Source organism: Scyliorhinus torazame, chromosome 17 (assembly GCF_047496885.1).
Source record: "Scyliorhinus torazame isolate Kashiwa2021f chromosome 17, sScyTor2.1, whole genome shotgun sequence".
Classification (NCBI taxonomy): domain Eukaryota; kingdom Metazoa; phylum Chordata; class Chondrichthyes; order Carcharhiniformes; family Scyliorhinidae; genus Scyliorhinus; species Scyliorhinus torazame.
This window is the reverse complement of record NC_092723.1, coordinates 178098298-178126061: the sequence shown is the minus strand read 5'-3', so window position 1 is coordinate 178126061 and position 27764 is coordinate 178098298. Positions and strand designations below refer to the sequence as shown.

General features: G+C 48.1%; 1 protein-coding gene across 1 annotated transcript in view; it reads right to left on the bottom strand.

Annotated features, from left to right (window-relative positions):
* Window positions 1-27764, bottom strand: part of clec16a (C-type lectin domain containing 16A) — a 324098-nt gene that overhangs the window by 194299 nt on the left and 102035 nt on the right. The window contains exon 12 of the mRNA XM_072481721.1: window positions 5101-5227. Within this exon, the coding sequence (XP_072337822.1) occupies window positions 5101-5227 (127 nt within the window). The remainder of the gene's footprint in view (window positions 1-5100; window positions 5228-27764) is intronic.

Here is a 27764-nt window from a genome sequence, read left to right as displayed (position 1 = left end):
TGGGGATACATCCAGGGGACCAGAGTAGAGAGATAGAAGGCTTACCGCTAAGGAAAGTGGAAAGAAACTTCCGATACTTGGGGATTCAGATCGCTCGGAGCTGGGGAACCTTGCACAGACTTAATCTGAGACGGCTGGTAGAACAAATGGAGGAGGACTTTAAGAGGTGGGACATGCAGCCTTTAATCGCTGGCGGGCAGGGTGCAAGCAATTAAGATGATGGTCCTCCCGAGGTTCTGATTTGTATTTCAATGTCTCCCTATTTTAATCACCAGGACCTTTTTTAATAAAATAGATAGGAGCATTACGAGCTTTGTGTGGGCAGGGAAAGTTCCGAGAGTAAGGAGGGGGTTCCTTCAGCGCAGTAGGGACAGAGGAGGACTGGCACTACCGAACTTGGGAGATTATTATTGGGCCGCCAATGTGGCAATGATACGTAGATGGATGATGGAGGGTGAGGGAGCGGCGTGGAAAAGGCTGGAGAGAAGGTCCTGTAAAGGGACGAGTCTAGAGGCGCTGGTGACGGCACCGCTACCGCTCTCACCTAAAAAGTACACCACAAACCCGGTGGTGGCGGCAACACTGAACATATGGGGACAGTGGAGGCGACAGAGAGGGGTGCGGGGAGCCCTGGTGGGGTCCCCTATCAGGAACAACCATAGGTTCGCCCCAGGAAGAATGGATGGAGGATTTCAGAGCTGGTACCAGTTGGAAATTAGGAAGGTGGGAGATTTATTTATAGATGGGACTTTTGCGAGCTTGGGAGCATTGGAGGAAAAGTATAAGTTACCCCGGGGAAATTTCTTGAGATATATGCAGATGAGGGCGTTTACTAGACAACAGGGGAGGGAATTTCCGTTGCTCCCGACACAGGGGATACAGGACAGGGTGCTTTCAGGGGTGTGGGTCGGAGAGGGCAAGGTGTCAGAGATTTACAGAGCGATGAGGGAAGAGGGGGAGGAGTCGGTGGGAGAACTAAAGGGAAAGTGGGAAGAAGAATTAGGGGAGGAGATAGAAGAGGGTATGTGGGCTGATGCCCTAAGCAGGGTAAACTCCTCTTCCTCATGCGCCAGGCTTAGTCTGATTCAATTTAAGGTGCTACATAGAGCACACATAACGGGGGCAAGATTGAGCAGGTTCTTTGGAGTGGAGAACAGATGTGGGAGGTGTGGCGGGAGCCCGGCAAACCACGCACATATGTTTTGGGCGTGCCCGGCACTGGAAGGATATTGGAAGGGAGTGACGGGAGTGATCTCTCAGGTGGTGAATGCCCGGGTCAAACCAAGCTGGTGGTTAGTTCTATTTGGAGTTGCAGAAGAGCCGGGAGTGCAGGAGGCGAAAGAGGCCGATGTCGTGGCCTTTGCGTCCCTAGTAGCCCGGCACAGGATCCTACTTATGTGGAAGGAGGCGAAACCCCCGGACTGGAGGCCTGGGTAAACGATATGGCGGGGTTTATTAAACTGGAGCAGATAAAGTTTGCCCTGAGAGGATCGGCTCAAGGGTTCACCAGGCGGTGGCAGCCATTTCTCAACTACCTAGGGGAACGTTAGAGGGAAGACAGATGACCAGCAGCAGCAACCCAGGGGGGAGGGGGAGAAGAGGAGGTTTAGTTGAGTATAGGTCAATAGAGTATGAGGTTTTGTTACTTGTGTATTATTATTATTATTGTTAAAAAGTTAAAAATTTCTGTTTTGTTATTGTTATCGTTTCGCTTGTTTTGTAAGCGGGAAAAATGTTGCTCAGGGAAATTTTTTTTCAATAAAATATACTTTTAAAAAAGGACTGGAAACATACCCAACATTATACATAGACGTGTTATTGTATAGTTTGTTGAGTAGCTAGTTGATTCGGGCACATTGTCATGCTAAAAGTATAAAGTCGCGTGTAGGTTTGTAAATGTTAAAAGGATTTAAAAAACTTTGTTTATTTCACATTATATCCCCGTGAATAAAGTCTAATGAAAATTAAACAGAAAGGAAACAATCAATTTTCATCCCTCCGTGGAGATTTGCCACGTTAGGCTAACTTCTGACCCCCTTAAGAGTCTTGGGAATTTATCCAGCATATTTTGATTTGATCTAATCCACGTCTGTGGAGGGAACAGGCATGCTCACTGATCTGAGGATTTTCTGTTCTTCGTTCAGATTTCCAACATTTAAAAACCTTTTGCTTTTTATTTCTACTGTGTGGGAAAGCAAAGTATCCGGCAGACTTAAAAACTGGTGCATGTTGCAAAGTGTTCGTTTTTCATTATAATGGTACTTTGAACAAGAAATGTTCACCGAGCCTTCGCCTCTCTTTCAGGTTCCTCCGTTTCATTATTTTATACGTTACGCTTATTCAAATAATACTTCATTGTTAAATATTTCATAATTCTGGTTACTTCAGTAGCTTCGAATTATTGAGAACCAAACAATGTTATGCATATTAATGAGATCGCTATAAACACAGTTGATGAACAAACAGGTGCGTATTGGAATTTTTGGAAAATATAGCGAGCTCTGCCTAAATTTCAATTATAGATTAAATTATAAACAATTTAGATCCGTTCTAAGCAAAACGTTAATGAATTGCCACATAAAAGGTATGATTTAATAATTTAGATGTGTGATAGTCTAACCAAGTATACCAGTGGTTTATTATTAATATATAGAGCTGGATTCCCCATTTGGGAGACTAAGTGTTACTGCCAGAAATGCATAGCGAGCAATTCGTATTCCCTTTGGGGAAGCTATTTGTTCGTGGTGTATTATTGATATATGGAGCTGGGTTCTCCGTTTGGGAGACTAAATGTTCCCGCTGGAACGGAATAGTGTGCAATTCACGTTCCAGTTGGGGGGAGATTTTGTTCCATGATCCAGGACATGCAAATAGGCCAGCACTCTGCCAGCATGAATTGGAAGCAATTCCCAACCCCGCTGGTGGCATAATTGCTGGGGCCATAATTCACACAAGAGCCTGACAAGCTGGAGCTGCTTAGAAACGCGCCACTCACCAACACACACTCATTCCAGCCAAGAAGATGGTTCAGGGAAAACCTGCCTCAAAATTTCTGGAGTCCCAAAATGGACCCACTGCTTAGTGCCAATGAGGAGAGGCGGGACACCCTCTTCCCCAGGGTGGCCCGCAGACTCAGGCCCACCATCCTGAACAGCACCTGGGAGGAGGTGGCAGAGATAGTTAGTGCTGCCAGCCTCACCAAGAGACAGCTCGTGCTCCTGAGGGGTGGGTGTCACTGGTGAGGCCTCTACTCTGAGAGGGGCAGTGTATCAGGTAGGGTTCCAAAGGTCACGCTGCAGATGCCCTTTGGTTGGGGTGAGCTCTGCTATTTGCCTGCTTCCTCTACATAGGGCTGTGCCTCTGATGAGTGCACGGAGGAACACCAACACCTGGTGGGCCAGTGATTGAGCATCGCCACGTCCTTGATGAAACGGCTGGGATGAGAATTTCCCGAGGTGGGCCTGGGTGGACTCCCACATCACCCAGAGGCTCTTTGAGCATTTACAGCACATGATGAGGAATCAGAAGTGTGAACAGCCTGGCACCTGCAAGTAGCACCAGAGGGGTGCGTTTAAATCACAGGCGGCTGCAATGCAAGTCTGAGCCAGGGCCACCCCAATCACAAGGGAGACACGCCAGGTCAACGGACCTAGCACCAAGTCATTCTCCACTACTCCCCCGGCCCAGGCAGCCACCCGCCCCCTCCCCAGTAAGCAAGACAAGTTTTGAGAGTTTTTTAAACCCTCTCGCTCCCACTCAACAGCCATGGCGCCCAAGGCCCGCTTGTATATACATGCACCAATTTGCCTCCTCGTGACTTCTGCCTGAGAGGGGTGGAGTAACGCGCAGAGGTTGAGCATGCAGTGTCCAACCCGCATGCCTTAAATACATGCAAATGGCAGTTTTGCATGGGCCCGCTGGCACAGGTCACAAACTTAACTAACGCCACCGAAGCATGGTGTCGGAATCGGCGCCGAGTGCCAATTGAGATTTTTCCATTGCGTGCTATTCTTCGTCCGATTGCAATTCTTGCTGCTAGTGGCAGGGAGCAGAACATTCGGCCAATGATTGTTAATCACTGTACTGTTAGCCATTTTACTGTGATCCAGCATGCGTTATTTCTCCATCGCCGCACTAGGAATTAACATTTTAAAAATTCTTCTGAAAACTTTAAACTACTTTTAAACTAAGTGCTCCAATTACACATACAAATCTGCCTTATGGACTGGAGGGACAAGGGACATTTGACTCTATCCACAATCCTCGCCATCATTAACATCGCCTATTTTCCACACTAACATCTGCCAAATACAACCTTGTCTCAAACTAATCAGAAACCCTCAACCTGCCTTTGTTGTCTATTCCAATGCATTCGTGGCTGGCTTTCCATCTTCACCCGTCTAAACGTCAAGCCAGAATTCTGCTACCAAGTCCTGTGCTCACTGATTTACACTGGCTCCTGGATAAGCAACACCTCAATTTTAAAATGCGCAGCTGTATTTTTAAATCCCTCAATGATCTTGCTCTTTGCTAAATCTGTAATCTCCTCTGGCCCTGTAGTACTTCAAAGATATCTGCGCTCCTCCAATTCTGGTTTCTTGAGCACTCCCCCATTTTAAACATTCACGCCTTCATTTATCAAGATGGTCGACTCTGGAATTTCCTCTCAAGCAAAAACTCTCCACCTCAGTTTCCTCCATTAAGGCACTCAACGTGCCATTTCGACCAAGATTTTGGTCATCTGCCCTAATGTGACTTGGTGCCAAATATCGTTTGATAATGCACTTGGGGTACTTTACTATGAGGAAAGATGCTGGTATTGTAGCCTGGGCTAATAACCAAAACTGCTTTGGTTTAAATTTTAAAAGTGTGTTTTAAAATATCCTGAACAGCACATCGGAATATTGAATGGAGAAAGAAATACAAAGGTTCGCAAGATTGGGGGTCTCAAAGGAAATACAACATTTTGGTTGAAAAAGCCTGCACCCCAACATTTCTGACTCTTTTTCCCTGCAGTCATCGCTTGCTGTGGTGACATTTCCTCCCTTTTAATCCGAAAAATCCTGAACGTCACTTCAGGAAATGCAAACTTAAGCGTACCTTCTTTTTGGACTGTCTACCCTGGAGGCAGCGGCTGTTTTCTCTTCATCAGTGGTATTTTGTTCAGTCAAGCCTACGTTCTGAGCACCTGATATTTTGCATCGTTCCATAATAACCATCTCAATTTCTTAAAACAAGAGAAAAATTAACTTTAAACTTAAGGCTAATTACTTTGTGCCAAAAGTTTCAGTTACAAAAAAAAATAAATCATGATTTATTTGGTCCCAATACATTTTTCGAAGTTTCAGTATTAAAGATGAAAAAAAATCCTCATTTTTGAAGTGCAGCTTATTAAGAAAAATTGAAAATAGAAAGCAATGCATTGAAAGGAGCTGTGGTAACAAACTAATCATGAAAGCTCAGCTTCAGTACTCATTAAGCACTCCTGGCAATGAAACATTTATGAAAGAATAGATTTGTATTTGAACTTTATAAGTTTTAAATATTTGGAGACCAAGCAATTTGAAGGTATTCTTCGCCACTACAAGTCTTCAGGGAATTTCTCAAATACATTGTTTCATTACAATGTACTTATGAGAATGTGAGCCAAGAGGTGTGTTCCATAGATGGTTTGTTGATTAACCACATAGACTGCAGTGTACAAATTCTTTGAAGAAGTTCTGTTTTAAGAATTTTCCAACAGCCAAGTAGAAGGCTCATTTTGCATCACTATGCAGCAGCTTCAACTTTGCAGTAGAATTTATTTTTAAATAAAAGTTCCAACCATGACAGGATCAAATTTGCTGATAAAGAACATTGTTGTCACATAATGGAAGAACCTGGACCTCACCGAGGCCGAACACCAATTCGCCTGGTGACTTTTATTGAGACCACAACATAAATAACCAACATCAAACTGTCAATTGCCACACTGTGACTAATTAAATTTAGGTCTGTCATGTGTCCAGAGGTACAGTGAAAAGTATTGTTCTGCGTACAGTCCAGTCAGATCGTACCATGCATGAAAAGCATAGGACATATGATAGATACACAATGTAAATACATAGACATTGGGTGAAGCATACAGACTGTAATGCTACTCAGCATAAAAGCTGCGTGGAGATTTCAGTTCAGTCCATTGGAGAGATCAGTTCAGTCCATAAGAGTGTCATTCAGGAGTCTGGTAGCAGCAGGGAAGAAGTTGTTTTTGAATCTGTTAGCACATGTTCTCAGACTTTTGTATCTTCTGCATGATGGAAGAGGTTGGAAGGGAGAACACCCCGGATGGGAGGGGTCTTTGATTACGCTGTCTGTTTTCCCAAGGCAGTGGGAGGTGCAGACGGAGTCAATGGATGGGATGAACTGGGCTGTGTTCATGACTCTCGTAGTTTCTTGCGGTCTTGAGCCGAGCAGTTGCCATACCAGGCTGTGATGCAGCCGGATAGGAAGCTTTTTATGGTGCATCTGTAAAAATTGGTAAGAGTCAATGTGGACATGCCGAATCCCGAGGAAGTATAGGCGTTGTTGTGCTTTCTTGGTCATAGCATTGATGTGAGTAGACCAGGACAGTTTGTTGGTGATGTGCACACCTAGGAATTTGAAGCTGTCACAATCTCCACCTTGGTGCAGACAGGGGTGTGTATGACACTCCGCTTCCCGAGGTCGATGATCAGCTCCTTAGTTTTGCTGACATTGAGTGAGAGATTGTTGTCATTGCACGCCACGAGGTTCTCCACCTCCCTCCTGTACTCGGAATTATCTCTGTTTGAGATCCGACCCACTCCGGTCGTGTCATCAGCAAACTTGTAGATAGAGTTGGAGCCACATTTTGCCACACATTCGTGTGTATATATAAGGAATTATAGTAGGGAGCTGTATAAGCAGCCTTGCAGGGCCCCGGTATTGAGGACTATCGTGGAGGAGGTGTCGTTGCTTATCCCTACTGATTGTGCCCATTATGATGTTTAAGCCTTGCCGACGAGTCTGTGTCGTTAGTCTGTGACTCTAGCTTAGTCTGGTATTGTCTCTTGGCTTCCCTGATGGCTTTGCGGAGGTCGTACCTAGATTTCATGTATAGATCAGTGTTGCCTATCTTGAACGCCTCAGACCTGGACTTCAGTAGGGAGTGAATCTCCCAATTAAACCATGGTTTCCGAGTTGGGAAACACGGCAGCACAAGTGGATAGCACTGTGGCTTCACAGCGCCAGGGTCCCAGGTTCAATTCCCCGCTGAGTCACTGTCTGTGCGAAGTCTGCACGTTCTCCCGTTGTCTGCGTGGGTTTCCTCCGGGTGCTCCGGTTTCCTCCCACAGTCCAAAGACGTGCAGGTTAGGTGGATTGGCCATGCTAAATTGCCCTTAGTGTCCAAAAAGGTTAGGAGGGGTTATTGGGTTACGGGGATAGGGTGGAAGTGAGAGCTTAATGTGGGTCGGTGCAGACTCGATGGGCCAAATGGCCTCCTTCTGCACTGCATGTTCTATGTTGGCTATGTACTACCTTCTTTGGCACGCAATCTTCTACATACTTACGGATGAAGTCCATGATGGTGATGGCACACTCGTTTAGGTTGGCCACTGAGTTCTTGAATATGGACCAGCCCACTGACTACAAGCAGTCGTGTAGGAGCTCTTCCGTCGTCTCGGACCAGCATAGCACTACCCTATTAACCGATTTGCCTCCTTAAGTTTCTGCTTATATCCCAGGAGAAGGAGCACCGTCTTGTGGTCCGATTTTACGAAGTGGGTTGAAGGCACTAGATACTAGATCCGGACAATACTCCGGCAATCGTTCTGAAGACTTGCTGTGCCTCTAGCCAAGCTTTTCCAGTACAGATACAACACTGGCACCTACCCAGCATTGTGGAAAGACTGCCCAGGAAAAGTCCAATCTGACCAATCACCGCCCCATCAGTCTACTCTCAATCATCAGTAAAGTGATGGTGGGGGTCATCAAAAGTGCTATCAAGAGACACTTACTTGACTTCCGGTGGCGTGGACGAGCAGGGCGGCCGCAGCAACAAGAGCTCCCGCCGGTGGCCGTGATTCAGGGGAAATCCCAGAGTCTTCACGCACCCCCCGACTATCGTCGGCCTTTGGGGCCGTTACGAGCAGCCAGCGGGGCCGGTTTAAAATCCGGCGAAGAACCCCACGCGGGTGTCGGGCGCTGAGGTGCTGAGCCCGGCCCGGCGTCGAGGTCAGAGCAGCGGGGGCGGAGCGACGAGGAGGCAGAGGCGGCAGGCTCGAGGCCAGGGCACCATGTGGGGAGGGTGCTCCACGTTGGATGGCTCCCACCTAGGAGGAAGAAAGAAGGCTGAAGCCTGGTCCCAGGGGAGCTCTGGGTGAATGCAGAGGAGAAAGAAAGAAGGTTTAAGGAAGTTTGGTAAAAGTTTTTTTTTCTCTCCCCTTTTTTTTTCAAAAAAAGAATAAGTCAGATTGATGAAGGACAGGAGGGTGAAGAGGGAGAGAGGAAGAAAGATGATAAAAAAAACAATAAGTCGCTAAAGGATGCGAATAGCAGCGTCGAAGAAAGGAGGAAACGCGGGTTTGCCGCTGAAGGAGAAGACGAGCAAAAGCGTTGACAGGATGGCAGAAGCCGAACTGCAAGGCGGGGCCGCACTACTTACGGTGGAGAAGATGACCGAGGTGATGGCGGTGGAGCTGGAAAAACAGTTTGTGAGGCACATGGAGGCCTTGAGGAAAGAGATGGCGGTCGTGTTGAGGTCATTGGTGGAGGAGGCAATCGGCACGATGAGGGTGGAGGTGGCAAAGGCACCGGCCGAGGTGAGAGAGCAGGGCAAGAAGATGAAAGAGGTGGAGGAGGCCATGTCACGACACAGCGACCAGGTCACCTCGATGAGGGACGAGCTGCGGAGGGTGGTGGAGGTTAACAGAGGACTCTGAGCAAAGCTGGAAGACTTGGAAAACTGCTCAAGGCAGCACAATGAGAATTGTGGGCTTGCCCGAAGGGACAGAGGGCCCAAGGCCAACGCAATACTTCGCTAAGAAGTTGGCGGAGCTGATGGGGGGGGGGGGGGGGAGGGTGAGAGCCCCACCCTGTACAAGCTAGACCGAGCTCATCGGTCATTAAGGCCGAAGCCCAAAGTGAATGAGCCACCAAGCGCAGTAATTATCTGCTTCCCTAAGTTTTGCATGAAGGAGAAGATATTAAGCTGGGCGAAGCAGAAGCGTGGGATGGTACTGCAGTTCGGATCTACCAGGACTTGACGGTGGAGTTGGCAAAAAGACGAGCGGCGTTTGGGCGAGTGAAGGCGGCTTTGTACAAGGGGGTGCGATTTGGTGTGGTGTATCCGGCGAAGTTGAGAGTAACATATAACGCCAAAGACTTTCATTTTGAGACAGCTGAGGCGGCTGAGGCGTTCAGGACAGACGTGAAGAGCGGAACTGGAAGAGAGACTGTGGACTGTGTTTGAGCGGCTGGAAAAAGTATAAATGTTACATCTTTCTTTTTACTGATTTGTATTGAAATTTACTTTTCTTTGCATTGTTACAGAGTTCAAGTTAATGCCGTTCTGTGTTGCGACAGTTAAATGTTATGTTAGTGAATTGTTGGGGTCGGTTTGTTGGGTTTGTTTTGGTGTTTCTTTCTCTGGGACTGGGTGGAAGGGGGCGAGAGGTCTTGGCGGGGGGAGCCACCCGCGCTAACTAACTAAAGTCAGTTAGTGAACGGGGGTGAGGTGAGAGGAGGGCTGCGGACGTTGGAGCCTGGATAGCAGGCTTCAATGGGCATACGAGGCGAGCGAGAGGGGGGGCAAGGGATGGATGTTGGGGGATGTTTTTGGAGGGGGGGTTCTTGGGAGGGGTGGGGGGGGGGGGGGGGAAGGGGTTCGATGTTAACAATGGACAGGGGCGGGTCAGGCTTATGGGGCAGGGCCCGGTGGTATGGTGATGGTGGATAACAAAGGTGGGGGGGGTGAGAGACCACAAGTAAGGATAGTCACGTGGAACGTGAGAGGGCTAGGAGGTCCGGTCAAGGGTGCTTGCACATCTTAAAAGTTTGAAAGCCGATGTAGCAATGCTGCAGGAGACTCACTTGAGGGTGAAGGACCAGGTGAGACTTAAAAAGGGCTGGGTTAGCCAAGTGTTTCACTCCAGATTTGATGCAAGGGCTCGAGGGGTAGCGGTGTTGGTCAGCAAAAGGGTATGCTTCCAGATGGAGAAGGTGGTGGCAGATCAGGGGGGTAGATATGTGATTGTGGCAGGGGTGCTGGAGGGGAGATTCATGGCGCTGGTAAGTGTATACGGTCACAATTGGGACGATGTGGGATTCGCGAGGAAGGTGTTTGGGTTATTCCCGACTTGGACACGCATTAGCTGATTGTGGGGGGGGGGGGGGGGGGGGGGCACGCTCCACATTGGGTGGATATGGTGCTGGAGAAGGGGGCAGCGCAGAGACCGGAAACTGGATGTGGGGCTTTTGGGGAACCAAGTGTTCTGTGAGAAAATTGAAAAGGTAATTAAGGAATATGTAGGTTTCAATTGTACGGGTGAGGTGTCGCAGGCAGTCGTCTGGGAGGCTCTAAAGGCGGTGATGAGGGGTGAGGTAATTTTGTTTAAGGCCAGGGTGGACAAAGAGGAGAGGTTGGAGCGGCAGAGGGTAATAGATGAGATGCTGGAGGTAGATAGGAGGGATGCAGAGTATGGGGACCCGGCGAAGCTGGAAAAGAGGAAGGAACTACAGGCGAGCTTCGACCGACTGTCCACCAGGAAGGCGGTGCGCCAACTGATACGAGCAAGGGGTGCAGTTTATGAACATGGAGATATGTTATCAGGTCAGCTCCGGAGGGAGGCAGCGGCAAGGGAAATTCTTCAGGTGAGGGATAGGGCAGGGAAGTTGGTGGTGGCCCCAGTGCTGATTAACAAGGTTTATGAGGAGTTTTATGAGAGGTTGTACAAGTCAGAGCCACCCGGGGGAGACCGTGAGATGCAGGAATTTCTTGATGGGTTGGAGTACCCGAGGCTAGGGGAGGGGCACAGGGCTACATTAGAAGGAGCAATAGTGGAGCAGGAGATAAAGGATGCGATTGGGAGGATGCAGTCGGGGAAGGTGGCAGGGCCGGATGGGTTTCCGGTGGAATATTATAAAAAATTCAAGGACAGGTTGGCACCCCTGATGGTGGGGATGTTTGAGGAGGCGATAGGGAAGGAGGTGTTGCCGCAAACCTCGGGCAGGCATCGATTTCACTGTTGCTAAAAAAAGATAAGGATCCGACGGAGTGTGGGTCATATCGGCCCATATCACTTCTGAATGTGGACGCAAAAGTGTTGGCGAAGGTACTGGCGGGTAGGCTGGAGGAGTACCTCCCGAAGATGATAGGGGAGGATCAGACGGGGTTAGTGAAAGGGAGGCAGCTGTTTTCGAACATTAGGAGGGTTTTGAATGTTGTTATGGCACCGGCGGAAGGGAAGGAAACAGAGGTAGTTGTGGCATTGGACGCTGAGAAAGCGTTTGATCGGGTAGAATGGGGGTACCTGATGGCACTGCTGGAGCGGTTTGGGATTGGACCAAGGTTTGTGGACTGGGTAAAGCTACTATATAAGGAACCGAAGGCAAGTGTCCGCACAAATAACATCAGTTCGAGATACTTTTCTCTCCACCGTGGGATGAGACAGGGATGTCCTATGTCCCCCCTGCTGTTTGCACTTGTGATTGAGCCGTTGGCCATCGCATTGAGAAGTTTGGGAGCATGGAAAGGAATAGTGCGGGGGGGGGATAGAGCATAGGGTGTCCTTATATGCCGACGACTTGCTGCTGTATGTGTCGGAACCGAGTGCGCGATAAGAGGAATATTGGAGCTACTGCGGGTATTTGGGTCTTTCTCGGGGTATAAGCTGAACCTGGACAAGAGTGAGTATTTTGTGGTGTCTCGGCCGGGGGTGGGGGCAGGGGTGGGGGGGCTGCCATTCCGTAGGGCAGGGACTCATTTTAGGTATCTGGAGGTGCAGGTTGCCCGGGAGTGGGGGAGGCTTCGCAGGTACAACATCACTAGTTTGGTGGGGAGAGTGAAAGCCGATCTGGCAAGGTGGGATGGCCTTCCTCTGTCACTGGCAGGTCGGGTACAGGCGGTTAAAATGAATGTGTTGCCACGATTCCTGTTTATTTTTCAATGCCTACCGATTTTCCTGCCAAAGTCTTTTTTCAGGGAGATTGAGAGAAGGATTACCTCATTCATATGGGGAGGGAAGGTGGCCAGAGTGAGAAAAGGTGCTGCTACAGAGGGGAAGGCAGGCCTGTTGTACTACTACTGGGCGGCGAATGTGGAGAAGGTGAGGAGCTGGGTCAGAGGGGTTGATTCTCAGTGGGTCAGAATGGAGAGAGTTTGTGCAGGGGGTCGGGGCTGAAGGCACTATGTTAAGTAATGGGTTAAGAGACATTGCAATTAGTTGTCTCATTTATGTTAAGTATCCATTAATTGACACTGATATGTAAAGGGGCTTCAGGTGGCCTCTGTCAGGTGGTGTGTTGTTAAGAGTTTTGTGCAGAGGCTGTGGAAGTGAAATAAATGGTGTTTGGTGAAAAGGAACAAGAACTTTAGACTCTTCATTTCACAGCAACTAAAACGTCTAACACACTAGCAACAGCGCCGCTCCCGATAGCTCCGGGGAAATATTCAGGGAGTCCGGTAATAATAGCTTCATTGAAAATCTGGAGGCAGTTTCGCCAACACTTCGGGTTGGGTTTAGGGTCAAGGGAAACGCCGATTCGGGGGAACCACAGATTTGAGCCAGGGAGGTGGGATGGAAGTTTTCGGAAATGGGAATAGTGGGGGGATTAAGACGCTAAAAGATTTGTTTCTTCGGGGTCGGTTTGCAGGATTGAGGGAGCTGGAAGCGAAGTATGGGCTAGAGCAGCGAGAAGTGTTTAGGTACATGCAGGTTCGCGATTTTGCCAGGAAGGAGATACAGAGCTTCCCAGAGGAACCGGCCTCCACATTGCTGGAGGAGGTGTTGACGACAAGGGGACTGGAGAAGGGGGCAGTGTCAGCGGTGTACGGAGCTATTCTGGAAGAGGATAAGGCACCACTGGAAGGGATCAAAGCAAAGTGGGAGGAAGAGCTGGGAGAGGTTATAGGAGGAGAGGGTCTGGTGTAAGGTGCTTTGGAGAATGAATGTCTCCACCTCATGTGCGAGGTTGGCTGATACAGCTGAAGGTGGTATATAGAGCACACCTCACGAGGGCGAGGATGAGCCGATGTTTTTGAAGGAGTAGAGGATGTGTGTGAGCGTTGCAGGTGGGAGCCCGCTAATCACGTTCATATGTTTTGGTCCGGTGCAAAGCTAGGGGAGTACTGGAAGGTGTTTAGGGTAATCTCCAAGGTGGTGCATGTGAAACTGGACCCCGGTCCCCAGGAGGCCATATTCGGGGTGTCGGACCAGCCAGGGTTGGAAACAGGAGCGGAGGCAGATATCATAGCCTTCGCCTCGTTGATTGCCTGAAGGCGGATCCTGCTGGGGTGGAGAGCAGCCTCTCCACCCAGTGCCCTGGCGTGGCGGGGGGACCTGTTGGAATACTTGACCCTTGAGAAGGTTAGGTTCGAATTGAGGGGAAGCTCGGAGGGGTTCTACAAATCATGGGCACTATTTATTATGCACTTTCAAGAACTGGATAACATCGAACATTAGTTGGGGTGGGTGGGTGGGTGGGGGGGGGGCTGTGTTGATTAAGGGTGACTTATGGGTAATCCCGGATTCCTTTTTGTCATTTGTTTATGTAAACATATGGGCTGATGTTTGCGGGTTGGTGGGCGGATGGGATCGCTGTTATTATGGGGATTGACATATCTCGCTGATTATTGTTTATTCTTGATGGGTGTAAATGCGGGAGAAAATGTGAAAAAGGAGAATAAAAATATATATTTTTAAAAACGAGACATTTACTTAACAATATACTGCTCACTGACGCTCAGTTTGGGTTCTGCCAGGGTCACTCAGCTCCTGATCTCATTAGAGTTCTGGTTCAAAAATGGACAAAAGAGCGGAATTCCAGAGAGGAGGTGAGAGAGTGATTGCCCTCGACATCAAGGCAGCACTTGATCGAGTATGGCATCAAGGAGCCCTAGCAAAACTGGACTCAATGGCAATCAGGGAAAAAACTCTGCTGATTGGGGTCAATCCGAGCACCAAGGAAGATGGATTTGGTTGTTGGAGTCAGTCATCTCAGTCCTGGGACATCACTGCAAGAGTTCCTCAGGATAGTGTCCTGGGCCCAAGTATCTTCAGCTATTTCATCAATGACATTCCTGTAACATGGTCAAACATGGGGATGTTCGCTGATGATTGCACAAGTGTTCAGCACCATTCACGACTCCTCAAACACTGAAGCAGTCAACATGCAAATGCAGCAAGACTTGGACAATATCCAGGCTTGGGCTGACAAGTGGCAAGTAACATTCGCGCCACACAAGTGCCAGGCAATGACCATCTCCAATAAGAGATAATCAAACCATCGCCCTGGACATTTAATGGCATTACCATCACTGAATCTATCAACATTCTGGGGGTTACCATTGAACAGAAACTGAACAGGAGTAAGCATTTAAATACTGTGGCTGCAAGAGCAGGTTAGATGCTAGGAATCCTGCGGCGAGAAACTCACTTCCTGACTTCCCAAAGCCTATTCACCATCTACAAGGCACAAGTCAGGAGTATGATGTAATATTCTCCCGCTTGGCTGCATGAGTGCAGCTCCAACAACACTCAAGAAGCTCGACACAATTCAAGACAAAGCAGCCCGCTTGATTGCCATCCCGTCCACAAACACTCAAACCCTCCACAACCAAAGCACAGTGCCCGCCATGTGTACTATCTGCGAGATGCACCCCAGGAACTCAAAGCCTTCTTAGGCAGCACCTACCGTGGGGCGGTTAGCACTGCTGCCTCACAGCTCCAGAGACTCAGGTGAATGTCTGTGTGGAGTTTATATTTTCTCCCCGTGTCTGCTTGGGTTTCCTCCGGGTGCTCCAGTTTCCACACAGTACAAAGATGTGCAGGTTAGGTGGATTGGCCATGCAATATTGCCCCTTCGTGTCCAAAAGATTAGGTGGGGTTACTGGCTGGAGGCATGGGGTGCTCTTTCCAAGGGCCGTGCAGACTCGATGGACCAAATGACCTTCTTCTGCACTGCAAACTCTATGACTCTAACCCATGACCACTACCATCTAGATGGGCAAGGGCAGCAATTACATGGGAACAGCACCACCTGGAAGTTCTCCTCCATGTCACTCACCACTCTGACTTGGAAATATATCGCTGGTCCTTCACTGTCGCTGGGTCAATATCCTGGAACTTCCCTCCCTATCAGCACTGTGCGTGTACCTACACCTCAGGGACTGCAGCAGTTCAAGATGATAACTCACCGCCACATTCTCAAGGGCAAATTAGGGATGGGCAACAAATGCCAGCCTAGCCAGTGAAGCCCACATTCAGTCAAAATTAGCTTTTTTATAAAGTAATCTTTAGTCACAAACGGGTTACATTAACATTTCAATGAAGTTACTGTGAAAATCCCCTAGTCGCCACATTCCGGCGCCTGTTCGGGTACACTAAGGGAGAATTCAGAATGTCCAATTCACCCAACAGCACGTCTTTCGGGACTTGTGGGAGGAAACCAGAGCACCCGGAGGAAACCCACGCAGACACGGGGAGAAAGGTGCAAACTCCGCAGACAGTGACCCAAGCTGGGAATCGAACCTGGGACCCTGGCGCTGTGATGCAACAGTGCTAACCACTCATCCGCAAACAGCCCACTTCTGAAGTTTAAAGAAAAATTTAGAGTAGCCAATAATTTTTTTTCCAATTAAGGGACAATTTAACATGGCCAATCCACTTAACTTGCACATCTTGGAGTTGTGGGGGTGAAACCCACGCAGACACGGGGAGAACGTGCAAACTCCACACGGACTATGACACAGGGCCAGAATTCAAACCCGGGTCCTCAGCGCCGTAGTCTCAGTGCTAACCCACTGCGCCACCGTGCCATCCCCACTTCTGAAGTTATGATGGAATGTCATGGATGAAACAGAAAATGATTGGACCAAGGCTACTACCCTGAGGAACTCTCACGGCAATGTCCCAGGTCTGGGATAACTGACCTCCAATAACCACAAGCATCTTCCTTTGGCCTAGGTACGACTCCAACAAGTGGAGGTCATTCCCCTATTTCCGACAGTCTTCAATCTTGTTCGGGTTTTTTAATGCCAGAATTGGTCAAATGCTGGTTAGATGTCAAGGGCTTCATTCTCACCATCCCTCTTGATTAAAACTCTTTTGACTATGTTTAGACCAAGGTTTTAATGAGGTTAGGAGGCAAGTGGCCTAGGAGGAAGCGAAACTGAGTATCAGTGAGCAGGTGATTGCTGAGTAAGTGCCACTTCACAGCACTGTTGCCGAGACTCTCCATCACATTACTGATGATTGAGAGTAGGCTAATAAGATGATATTTGGTCAGGTTTGGTTTATCCTTTTATTTGTGTGTACCGGACATACCTGGGCAATTTTCCACATTGCTGGGTAGAGTCAGTGTTGCAGCTGTAGTCAGTGTTGTAGCTGTACTGGAACAGCTTGGGCTAGGGGCATGGCTAATTCTGGAGCATTAGTCTTCAGTACTATTGCTGGAATATTGTCGGGGCCCATAGTCTTTGCAGTATCCAGTGCTTTCAGCCGTTTCTTGATAACATGTGGAGTGAAATGACTTGGTTGAAGACTGACATCAGTGATGCTGGGGACCTCAGGCGAAGACAGAGATAGATCATACACTTGGCATTTCTAGCTGCTGATGGTTGCAAGTGCTTCCGGTTTGACTTCTGCACCGATGTGAGGATGGGGATATTTGCAGAGCCTCCTTTACATGTTAGTTCGGTAATTGTCCATCACTATTGACAACTGGACATGGCAGAGCGCAAAGCTTGGATCTGATCCTTTAGTTGTGGGATCGCTGCCTATTACTTGCTGCCTGCCCTGTTTGGCATGCAAGTACTCTTGTGTTGTCGCTTCACCGGGTTAACATCTCATTTTTCGGTATGCCTGGTGCTGCTCCTGACATGCCCTCCCACACTCTTCATTAAACTAGGGTTGATCCCTCAGTTTGATGGTAATAGTAGATTAGGGATAAGACAGGCCAGGAGGTTAGAGATTGTGGCTGTGTACAATTCTGCTGCTGTTGAAGGCCCACAGCGCCTCTCGGGTCCCCAGTTTGAGTTGCTTGATCTGTTCAAAATCTATCTAATTTAGCATGGAGGTAGAGTCACACAACACAATGGATGATCTCCTCAATGTGAAGACCGGACTTCGGTTCGACAATGTGTGGTGTTCGCTCCTATCAATACTGTCATGGCGGCATGTGGCACAGTGGTTAGCACTGCAGCCTATGGCACGGAGGACCCAGGTTCGATCCCGGCCCCGGGTCACAGTCCATGTGGAGTTTGTACGTTCTCCCCGTGTCTGCGTGAGTTTCACCCCCACAACCCAAAGATGTGCAGGGTGGGTGGACTGGCCACTCTAAATTGCCCCTTAATTGGAAAAAAAAATAATTGGGTACTCCAAATTTAAAAATATATATACTGTCATAGACAGATGCATCTGCGACGGGTAGATTAGAGAGGACAAAGTCAAATAGATTTTTCCCTCTTGTTGGTTCCCTCGCCACCTGCTGAAGACCCAATCAAGTACCTATGTCCTTGAGGACTCAGCCAGCCTAGTGAGCAGTAGAGCTACTGAGTCACTCTTGGTGATGGACATTTAAGTCCCCCACCTCGAGTATATTCTGTACCCTTGCCACCCTCAGTGTTTCCTCCAAGTGGTGTTCAGTAAGGAGAAGTACTGATTCATCAGCTGAGGGGAGACAATAGGTGGTAACCAGCAGGAGGTGGTTTCCTTGCCCATGGTTGATCTGATGTCATGAGACTTTATGTGCTGCACAATGTTGAGGACTTCCAGGGAAACTCCCTCCTGACTGTAAACCACTGTGCCGTCACCTCTGGTGGGTCGGTCCTGTTGGAGGTACAGGACATACCCCAGTGCTGATGATGTATGGTACATAGTCTAAGTCATACGTACGGAATAATACCTTAGCGACAAAATCAAGTTGTTGCTCGACTGGTCTGTGGGACTTCCCTCCCAATTTTGGCACAAGCTCCAGATGTTAGTAAGGAGAACTTCTCAGGGTTAACAGGGCTGGGTGTGCCATTGTTTTTCTCCCCGTGCATAAGTTGATACTGGGTGGTCCAGCCAGTTTCATTCCTTTTAGACTTTGTTGCAGTTTGGCAAGGCTATTTCAGAGGGCGTTTAAGAGTCAACCACAGTGCTTTAGGTCTAGAGCCACATGTAGGTCAGACCAGATAAAAACAACAGATTTCTTCTCATAGGACATTAGTGAAACAGGTGGGCTTTTAAAACAATCAACAATGCTTTCATGGTTTCCGGTTGCGGCGATGACCAGCTAAGCCGCACATTTCGGCGGCTCCAGCTCCAACGGACCTTCGGGCTCTTTTAAGAGCCCCAACAGGAAATTTTCGTGCGACGAAACCCGGTGTGGGGTGAGTGAATAGGGAGTCCCCCCCAACGAAAGAGGAAAATATCGGCGGCGGCGGCTGCAGCGCGAGGAATCCTCGACGATAGGGACAGAAAGGGAGAAGACACAAGATGGCGGCGGAGAAAGCCCAGGCGACAAGGGGGCCCGAGCAAGACGAATTCTTGAGACGGTGTGTGGAACTACTAAAGAGGGAGGTGCTGACCCCGATGCTACAGGCAATTGAGGGGCTCAAGAAGGCACAAAGGACCCAGGAGACAGAGCTCCGCGTGGTGGAGCAGAAGGTGACGGATAATGAGGACGAGATCCTGGGCCTGGCGGTCAAAACACAGACGCACGAGGCGCTCCACAAAAAGTGCATTGAAAGAATTGAGGCCCTAGAAAACAGAGCGCGAAGGAAGAACCTTCGGATACTGGGTCTCCCTGAGAGAGTGGAAGGAGCGGATTGCGGAGCTTATGTAAGCACGATACTAAGCTCGTTGATGGGAGCTGAGGCCCCTGTGGGCCCCTTAGAGGTGGAGGGGGCACATCGGATCCCGGCGAGAAGACCAAAAGCGGGAGAACCACCTAGGGCGACAATCGTGCGATTTCACCGCATTAAAGATAGAGAAGAGGTCCTGAGATGGGCTAAAAAAGTACGGAGTAGCAGATGGGAGAATGCAGTGGTACAGGTGTACCAGGATTGGAGTGCGGAGGTGGCGAGAAGGAGGGCGAGTTTTAACCGAGCCAAGGAGGTGTTACACAAAAAGAAGGTGAAGTTCGGGATGCTGCAGCCGGCACGACTATGGGTCACGTACCAGGAGAGACATCACTATTTCGATACGGCGGAAGAAGCATGGACTTTTATTAAAGAGGAGAAATTGGATCGGAACTGAGGGACTGATACTGTAGGGAATGTTATTGTCGATGTAAATAGAGAAGTAAATTGGGATGGGGGGAGACACTAAGAAATGTGGGCGCTGGTGAGGGGGGGAAAGAAGGGACATAGGCGGAGAATGAGGAATGGGAGTGGGAGGGGAAAGGGAGCTGCGCCACAAGAGGCAGGTCAGATAAAGGGATGTTCTCGCGCCAGAAAGATAATGGCGGGAAGACAGGCGCAAGGGAGTTCCCCACACGGGGGGGGTCAAGGAGGGAGCAGGAGTAGCCGGGGTCAGTTGAAGTCAGCTGACTTGCGGGAGTAATATGGGGGGAGCAATCACGCTAGAAGGGGATCTAGCGGGGGGGGGGGGGGGGGGGGGGAGATAACTGGGTTGCTGCTGCGGAAATCAAAGAGGAAACGGCTAAAGAGTGGGTGGACGGGGATGGAATGCGACGCCTGGGGAGCGAGTGGGAACGCGGAGGCGGGACTGGCCTAGAGAAGGTGATGGCTAGTCGACACGGGAAGGGGGCAGGTAGCCCCCTAGTGAGGCTGATCACGTGGAACGTGAGAGACCTGAATGGACCGATTAAAAGGGCCCGAGTGCTCGCGCACTTGAAAGGACTAAGGGCAGACGTGGCTATGCTCCAGGAGACGCACCTGAAGGTGGCGGACCAAGTTAGGTTAAAGAAAGGATGGGTGGGACAGGTGTTCCATTCAGGACTAGATGCAAAGAATAGAGGGGTGGCCATATTGGTGGGGAAACGGGTAGCATTTGAAGCAAGGAGCATTGTAGCAGATAGCGGAGGTACATATGTAATGGTGAGTGGCAGGCTGGAGGGAATGGAGGTTGTGTTGGTTAACGTATATGCCCCGAATTGGGACGATGCAGGATTTATGAGACGGATGTTGGGTTGTATACCGGACCGGGAGGTAGGAAACTTGATATTGGGAGGGGACTTCAACACCGTGCTGGACCCAGGGTTAGATAGATCCAGATCGAAGACCGGAAGAAGGCCGGCAGCGGCCAAGGTGCTCAAGGGGTTTATGGACCAAATGGGGGGAGTGGATCCATGGCGATTTCTTAGACCGAGGGCCAGGGAGTTCTCCTTCTTCTCCCATGTCCATAAAGTGTACTCCCGGATAGATTTTTTTGTTCTGGGAAGGTCGTTGATCTCAAGGGTGGAAGAAGCTGAGTATTCAGCCATAGCGGTTTCGGACCATGCCCCACACTGGGTGGACCTGGAATTATGAGAGGAAAGGGAGCAGTGAGCACTCTGGCGATTAGATGTGGGATTGATGGCGGATGAGAGAGTGTGTGGAAGAGTGCGGGGATGTATTGAGAGGTACCTGGAGGCCAATGACGACGGGGAGGTCCGAGTGGGAGTGGTATGGGAAGCACTAAAAGCGGTGGTCAGAGGAGAGCTGATCTCCATTAGGGCCCACAAAGGGAAAACAGAGGCCAAGGAAAGGGAAAGATTACTGGGGGAGATTTTAAGGGTGGACAGGGAATTTGCGGAGACCCCGGAGGAGGGACTGTACAGGGAGAGAAGACGACTCCAGACGGAGTTCAACCTTTTAACCACCAGAAGGGCGGAGGTGCTGTGGAGGAAGGCACAGGGGAGGAGGTATGAATATGGGGAAAAGGCTAGTCGCCTGCTGGCCCATCAGCTGCGAAAGAGGACAGCGGCGAGGGAGATAGGGGGAATTAGAGACGAAAAGTGAGCTACGGTGCGGAAAGCAGGGAAGATAAACGAGGTGTTCAAGACCTTTTATGAAGGACTGTATAGGTCCCAACCCCCGGAGGGAGAGGAGGGGATGCGGCAGTTCCTGGATCAATTGAGGTTCCCGAGGGTGGAGGAGCAGGAGGTGGAAGGCCTGGGGGCACCGATTGGGGTGGACGAGGTTATTAAGGGGCTGGGGAATATGCAAGCAGGGAAGGCTCCGGAACCAGACGGGTTCCCGGTGGAATTTTATAGAAAATACGTGGACTTGTTGGCCCCGCTGTTGGTGAGGACGTTCAATGAGGCCAGGGAAGGAGGGACTTTACCCCCGACAATGTCGGAGGCGACGATATCGCTAATTCTGAAGCGGGATAAAGATCCGTTGCAGTGCGGGTCCTAAAGACCTATTTCATTATTGAATGTGGACGCCAAATTGCTGGCAAAGGTACTGGCATCGAGGATAGAGGACTGTGTCCCGGGGGTGGTGCACGAAGACCAGACAGGGTTCGTAAAGGGGAGACAACTGAATGTCAACGTGCAACGACTATTAGGGGTGATAATGATGCCCCCAGTGGAGGGGGAGGCAGAGATAGTGGCGGCAATGGATGCAGAGAAGGCATTTGATAGGGTGGAGTGGGAGTACTTATGGGAGGTGTTAAGGAGGTTTGGGTTCGGGAACGGGTTTATTAGCTGGGTCAAACTCCTTTATGGGGCCCCAACGGCAAGTGTAGTCACGGGTCGGCAAAGATCGGAGTATTTCCGACTATATAGGGGAACAAGACAGGGATGCCCGCTATCTCCATTGTTGTTCGCGTTGGCAATTGAACCTCTGGCCATGGCGTTGAGACTCCAGGAAATGGAGAGGGGTGATTAGAGGGGGAGAAGAACACCGAGTCTCGTTATACGCGGATGACCTACTGCTGTATGTGACGGACCCAGTGGGGGGGGATGACAGAGGTCATGCAGATATTGAGGGAGTTCGGAGATTTCTCGGGATATAGGCTTAACATGGGGAAGAGTGAACTATTCGTGATACACCCTGGGGACCAGAGTAGAGAGATAGAAGGCCTGCCTCGAAGGAAAGTGGAAAGAAACTTCCGATACATGGGGATTCAGATCGCGAGGAGCTGGGGAACCTTACACAGACTTAATCTGACACGATTGGTAGAACAAATGGAGGAGGACTTCAAGAGGTGGGACATGCAGCCTCTGTCGTTGGCGGGCAGAGTGCAGGCAATTATGATGATGGTCCTCCCGAGGTTCTTATTTGTATTTCAGTGTCTCCCTATACTAATCACGAAGACCTTTTTTTAAAAAATAGACAGGAGCATCACGAGCTTCGTGTGGGCAGGGAAAGTCCCGAGGGTAAGGAGGGGGTTCCTACAACATAGCAGAGACAGAAGAGGATTGGCGCTACCGAATTTGGGTGACTACTATTGGGCCGCCAATGTGGCGATGATTCGTAAATGGATGATGGAGGGAGAGGGAGCGGCGTGGAAAAGACTGGAGAGAAAGTCCTGTAAAGGGACGAGCCTAGAGGCGCTGGTGACGGCGCCGCTACCGCTCTCAACAAAAAAGTTTACCACGAACCCATTAGTGGCGGCAACATTGAATATTTGGGGACAATGGAGGCGACAGAGAGGTGCGCGATGAGCCCTGGTGGGGTCCCCAATCAGGAACAACCACAGGTTTGCCCCAGGAAGAATGGATGTAGGATTTCAGAGCTGGCACCAGTTGGGAATTAGGAGGGTGGGAGATTTATTTATAGATGGGACGTTTGCGAGCTTGGGAGCATTGGAGGAAAAGTATAAGTTGCCCCGGGGAAACTTCCTTAGATATATGCAGGTGAGGGCGTTCACAAGACAACAGGTGAGGGAATTTCCACTGCTCCCGGCACAGGGGATCCAGGACACAGTGCTTTCGGGGGTGTGGGTCGGGGAGGGCAAGGTGTCAGAGATATACCGAGAGATGAGGGAAGAGGGGGAGGAGCTGGTGGGCGAATCAAAAGGAAAGTGGGAAGAAGAGCTAGGGGAGGAGATAGAGGAGGGTATGTGGGCTGATGTCCTAAGCAGGGTAAATTCCTCTTCCTCGTGCGCCAGGCTTAGCCTGATTCAATTTAAGGTGCTACATAGAGCACACATAACGGGAGAAAGATTGAGCAGGTTCTTTGGAGTGGAGGACAAGTGTGGGAGGTGCGGCAGAAGCCCGGCAAACCACGCACATATGTTTTGGTCGTGCCCGGCACTGGAGGGGTATTGGAAGGGAGTGACGGGAGTGATTTCAAAGGTGGTGAAGGCCCGGGTCAAACCAGGCTGGGGGCTAGCTTTATTTGGAGTTGCGGATGAGCCGGGAGTGCAGGAGGCGAAAGAGGCCGACATTGTGGCCTTTGCGTCCCTAGTAGCCCGGCGTAGGATTTTACTCATGTGGAAGGAAGCGAAACCCCCCAGACTGGAGGCCTGGATAAACGATATGGCGGGGTTCATAAAACTGGAGCAGATGAAGTTTGCGCTGAGAGGATCGGCTCAAGGGTTCACCAGGCGGTGGCAGCCATTCCTCGACTACCTAGGGGAACGTTAGAGGGAAGACAGATGACCAGCAGCAGCAACCCAGGAGGGAGGGGGGGGGAAGGGAAGTTTTAGTTTATGCTAAAGGATTAGTTTACCATGTTGATTAGCCATTTGTTCACTGGTAAATTTTCTTTTTTATGTTTGATGTGTATGGGGAAAAAATTGTGATCGAAAAATTTTCAATAAAACATATTTAAAAAAAAACAAAAAACAATGCTTTCACCATTAGACTAGCACGTCTTTTACATTCCAGATTTTCTAATAGGTGTATTTAAATTCCACCAGTTGCCAAGACAATCATGTGATTCGATCCACAGTGACCACAAAACAGTGGTGCAATGTCACCGCCCCCCCCCCCCCCAACCCGGGCCCGGTTCTGTGGGAGACCTGCCATAATTTACGTCAATGTGAATGGATTAGAAAACAGGGGGTTCATCAGGCGTAGAGGCCTGATAATGAGATGTTAATGTATTGTAATGGTGGTTCTCTATGTTGAGATTGGTGGGGTCGGGGACACTGGCTACAGGAAATCCCGCCGGGATAAGTCACGTTTTGGGCCTCCCATGGGATTTTCCACTCCCGCCACCGATCCTCTCCACTGGAAACAGGAGAGGATCATCCCTCCATATTCTCTGGTTGACTATCAGCAACGCCACAGGGTATCTGCTAGTCCTATGTTGCACGAACACTATATCACGTGAAAAATTACAAAACTAATTTAGAGTTACATAAACATTCTGAATCAACAAAAAAGATTCTAGCCATGTATGTTAGTTAACTCCAAGAGTGAAGTAGATCCTTCAAATCTGTAACTTATATATTCAAGTAATACACACTATTAACTTTTGCACTTTTTAAAATGATTTTTCTCCCAAAGTAGTAACTTGCACTACTACTTGCATGTGCACCACTGGAGATTAAACAGAATTTAAGGGAAAACAGAAACGGAGTTGCTCGGGTGTTCACAAAAAGATACAAGAGTGTACTGGACTATCCACAAAGCACTGCACTATTTCCATCACAAATAGAGGGATTGTTAAAAGACGAGAAAAAGTTAATTGGAAATTCTGGTTGGTTAGGTCAAATTCCCCAATTGGACATCACCCCCAATCCATTTAAACAACAACAAAAAAAAGCAAAACCAACAATGCAACCCACATATATGACTTAGCAACAGCCCTTATATACACAATACTAAATTATGCACAAATGAAAATAAATGTTGGGTTCCTTTTCAAGGTTAGTAGATTACACATGGGAAGTTCTTGGTTAGGAACACCGATAATCTCAGATTCAAATGGAACATCTAACTTTGAAGGTGGAAAACTGTACATTTGTAAGAGAATTCACAGACAAATTTCAGTAATACCGAACCGACATCAACATGAGAATTAAACTGGAGGCTACTTAATTAACTTCAACGATAAGATTCTCAGGTTTTCAAGTTCGGCTGTCTTCAAAACAATGTCTTAAATTACAAAGAAAATAAAAATGACCGTTCACACTTTACTGCGATCCTTAAAGGAAAAGGTGGTGTCATATTACACAGGTTCTATTATAACTGTAATAATAATTCCATAATAATCAGTTCTACAGCCATATGCTTATCGTAGAAGGCTCTTGGAATAGATCACCAAGGCCAAATGCAGGGTCATAGCCACAATATTGCACAATTGTTGCAAGTCACCAACATCAGTTCTACCGTCATGGAGTTGGCAACTCTCCAGGTTAGGGAGCAATAACAGAAAGCCAACTGCACGGTTTGCATAACTCCCAAGAGCCAATTACAGAGCAGGTGCAGATTGGGACTCTTGCTGGAAATAACTCAACGCTAGCTAATTATTCTCTTTATCTAATAACTTTCTGTAGGGTCTCAGTAGTAGCAAAGTGGGAATAGGTGCCTCAGCAAATATTCCCATTGAAAAGTCACTGCCATTAAAAAAAATGTCCTTTTGTTTGAAAATTAAAACACAATATAGTTATGAATCCAATAAATAACTGAAGATTAATCAACAGTACCTTCAGATTCACTTGACAATCTTGAACCAAATGAAACGATAAATCAAGAAAAAATTTTTAAAAAATTTAAAGAAACTCTTTACCCCTGTTACGTTGACAACAGTTGTTGGGAGGCAGAAATAAGTGTCAGAGAAGAGGCTGAAGATGAAGGTAATCCAATTGATAATTTGTTTTCCAAACCCATTGCCTAAATTTGGACTAAAATTCCCTCACTGTTCTTAAAATCCAAGATTCACAGCAGTGCAAATGCAATTATTAGTCTTCGTAAACCGCATCAATGAAAAATGTATTAACACAAAAATCGACATAGTAAAACCTGGTTGCAAACCAAACTAAGTATAGACTGCAATTAAGTTAACAATTAAAAGATCTCAAATATAAATCAAACATATCAGTGGTCAAAAACTTTGACTGGGCTATTCATAGATCAACATAAAAATGCTCTTTTGTTTTAAACTATTGGTTCAAATATACTTAAAGGTTAGACACCAAGGAAGTTACTCATAGTAAAACGTGACACGCAGATGGTCTTGTTGAAAGTACCTTAAGGCATCCCTATGATGCAAAAACATCCTGTGACAGAGTGGTAGAACAGAACTTGAATTTTCTACCTGGCCTAATTGGGCAACAGAAGGGAAGGAAAGATTTTAAAATATACATCTTGACCTACTTTCATCAGTCTGTTTCCACTGCACATTTCTTAGAGATTATTTTTTAAATTAAGAAAGTATACTGGTGCATAGGAAGACTGTTTTTTCCTGTTTGGGGAGTCAGTGACCAGGGGTCATCAATTGAAAGTACCATTTGATGTAGAGAGCTGCTACAGTATGAAATGCCTTTGCATGATGAATGGTCGATTTGCTGCATCTTTTCAGGAAAAATGCATAACTGTTGGACGCAAAGGCAGATCCCGGGGCCATGGAAATAGAGCGGGGTTGTTTGCAAGTAACTGATCTCCCTTCATGTCCTAAATGTCTATGGATCTTCTTTCTTTCATGGTAAAAAGGCATCATGTCCTATTCTCTCAGCTCGGACAATTTGCTCAGTTTAAAATGTACACCATGAAGAGTTGAGCACATTTCTTTGGGTAGAAACTAATCTACCACTGAATGAGCCAAGTGACTGTGTGTATTTGTGGGCAGCACAGTAGCATTGTGGTTAGCACAATTGCTTCACAGCTCCAGGGTCCCAGGTTCTATTCCTGGCTTGGGTCACTGTCTGTGTGGAGTCTGCACATTCTCCCAGTGTGTGCGTGGGTTTCCTCCGGGTGCTCCGGTTTCCTCCCACAGTCCAAAGATGTGTGGGTTAGGTGGACTGGCCATGCTAAATTGCCCTTAGTGTTGGGTGGGGTTACTGGGTAATGAGGATAGGTGGGGTTACTGGGTAATGGGGATAGGGTGGAGGTGTGGGCTTGGGTAGGGTGTTCTTTCTAAGAGCCAGTGCAGACTCGATGGGCCGAATGGCCTCCTTCTGCACTGTAAATTCTATGATTCATGTTCTGGCACAAGTGCCAAGTATTTGCTTAGAAGTGTTCAAGTTTCTGACAGAATTTATCATGCCATTCGTGTTGAATTAAATTTATTGCTTAACTGGAAACAATTGTTTTTCTTGTATATCTTAACCTTTAGACTGCTGACGATTCCAGAGAAATTCCTATTTTATTAAGTTGACTGGTCATTTATTTTCTGCTTACAAGCTGTGCATTCAAGAATAAATTCTACATCTACAATAAAAAAAATAGTATTCTGATCGACGGCTGTTTAAAACATTCCTTCATCAATTGTCATGGAAATACATGATAAAATATCAAAAATATATTTTGCCAAAGAGCTACCAAGATTCCAGCTAATTTTATTTCGCCCAATATCCATTTTTAAGCTTGCTCGATAAGCTACAATGGCAATTTTGACCGTCAATCAAAACCAGGTTATACTATGTCAACTTAGGAATCAATTTTGTATATTTATTACTTAAGTATTATTGCAGAAATTTAGTTAGTGCTCAAGCAAATTATTT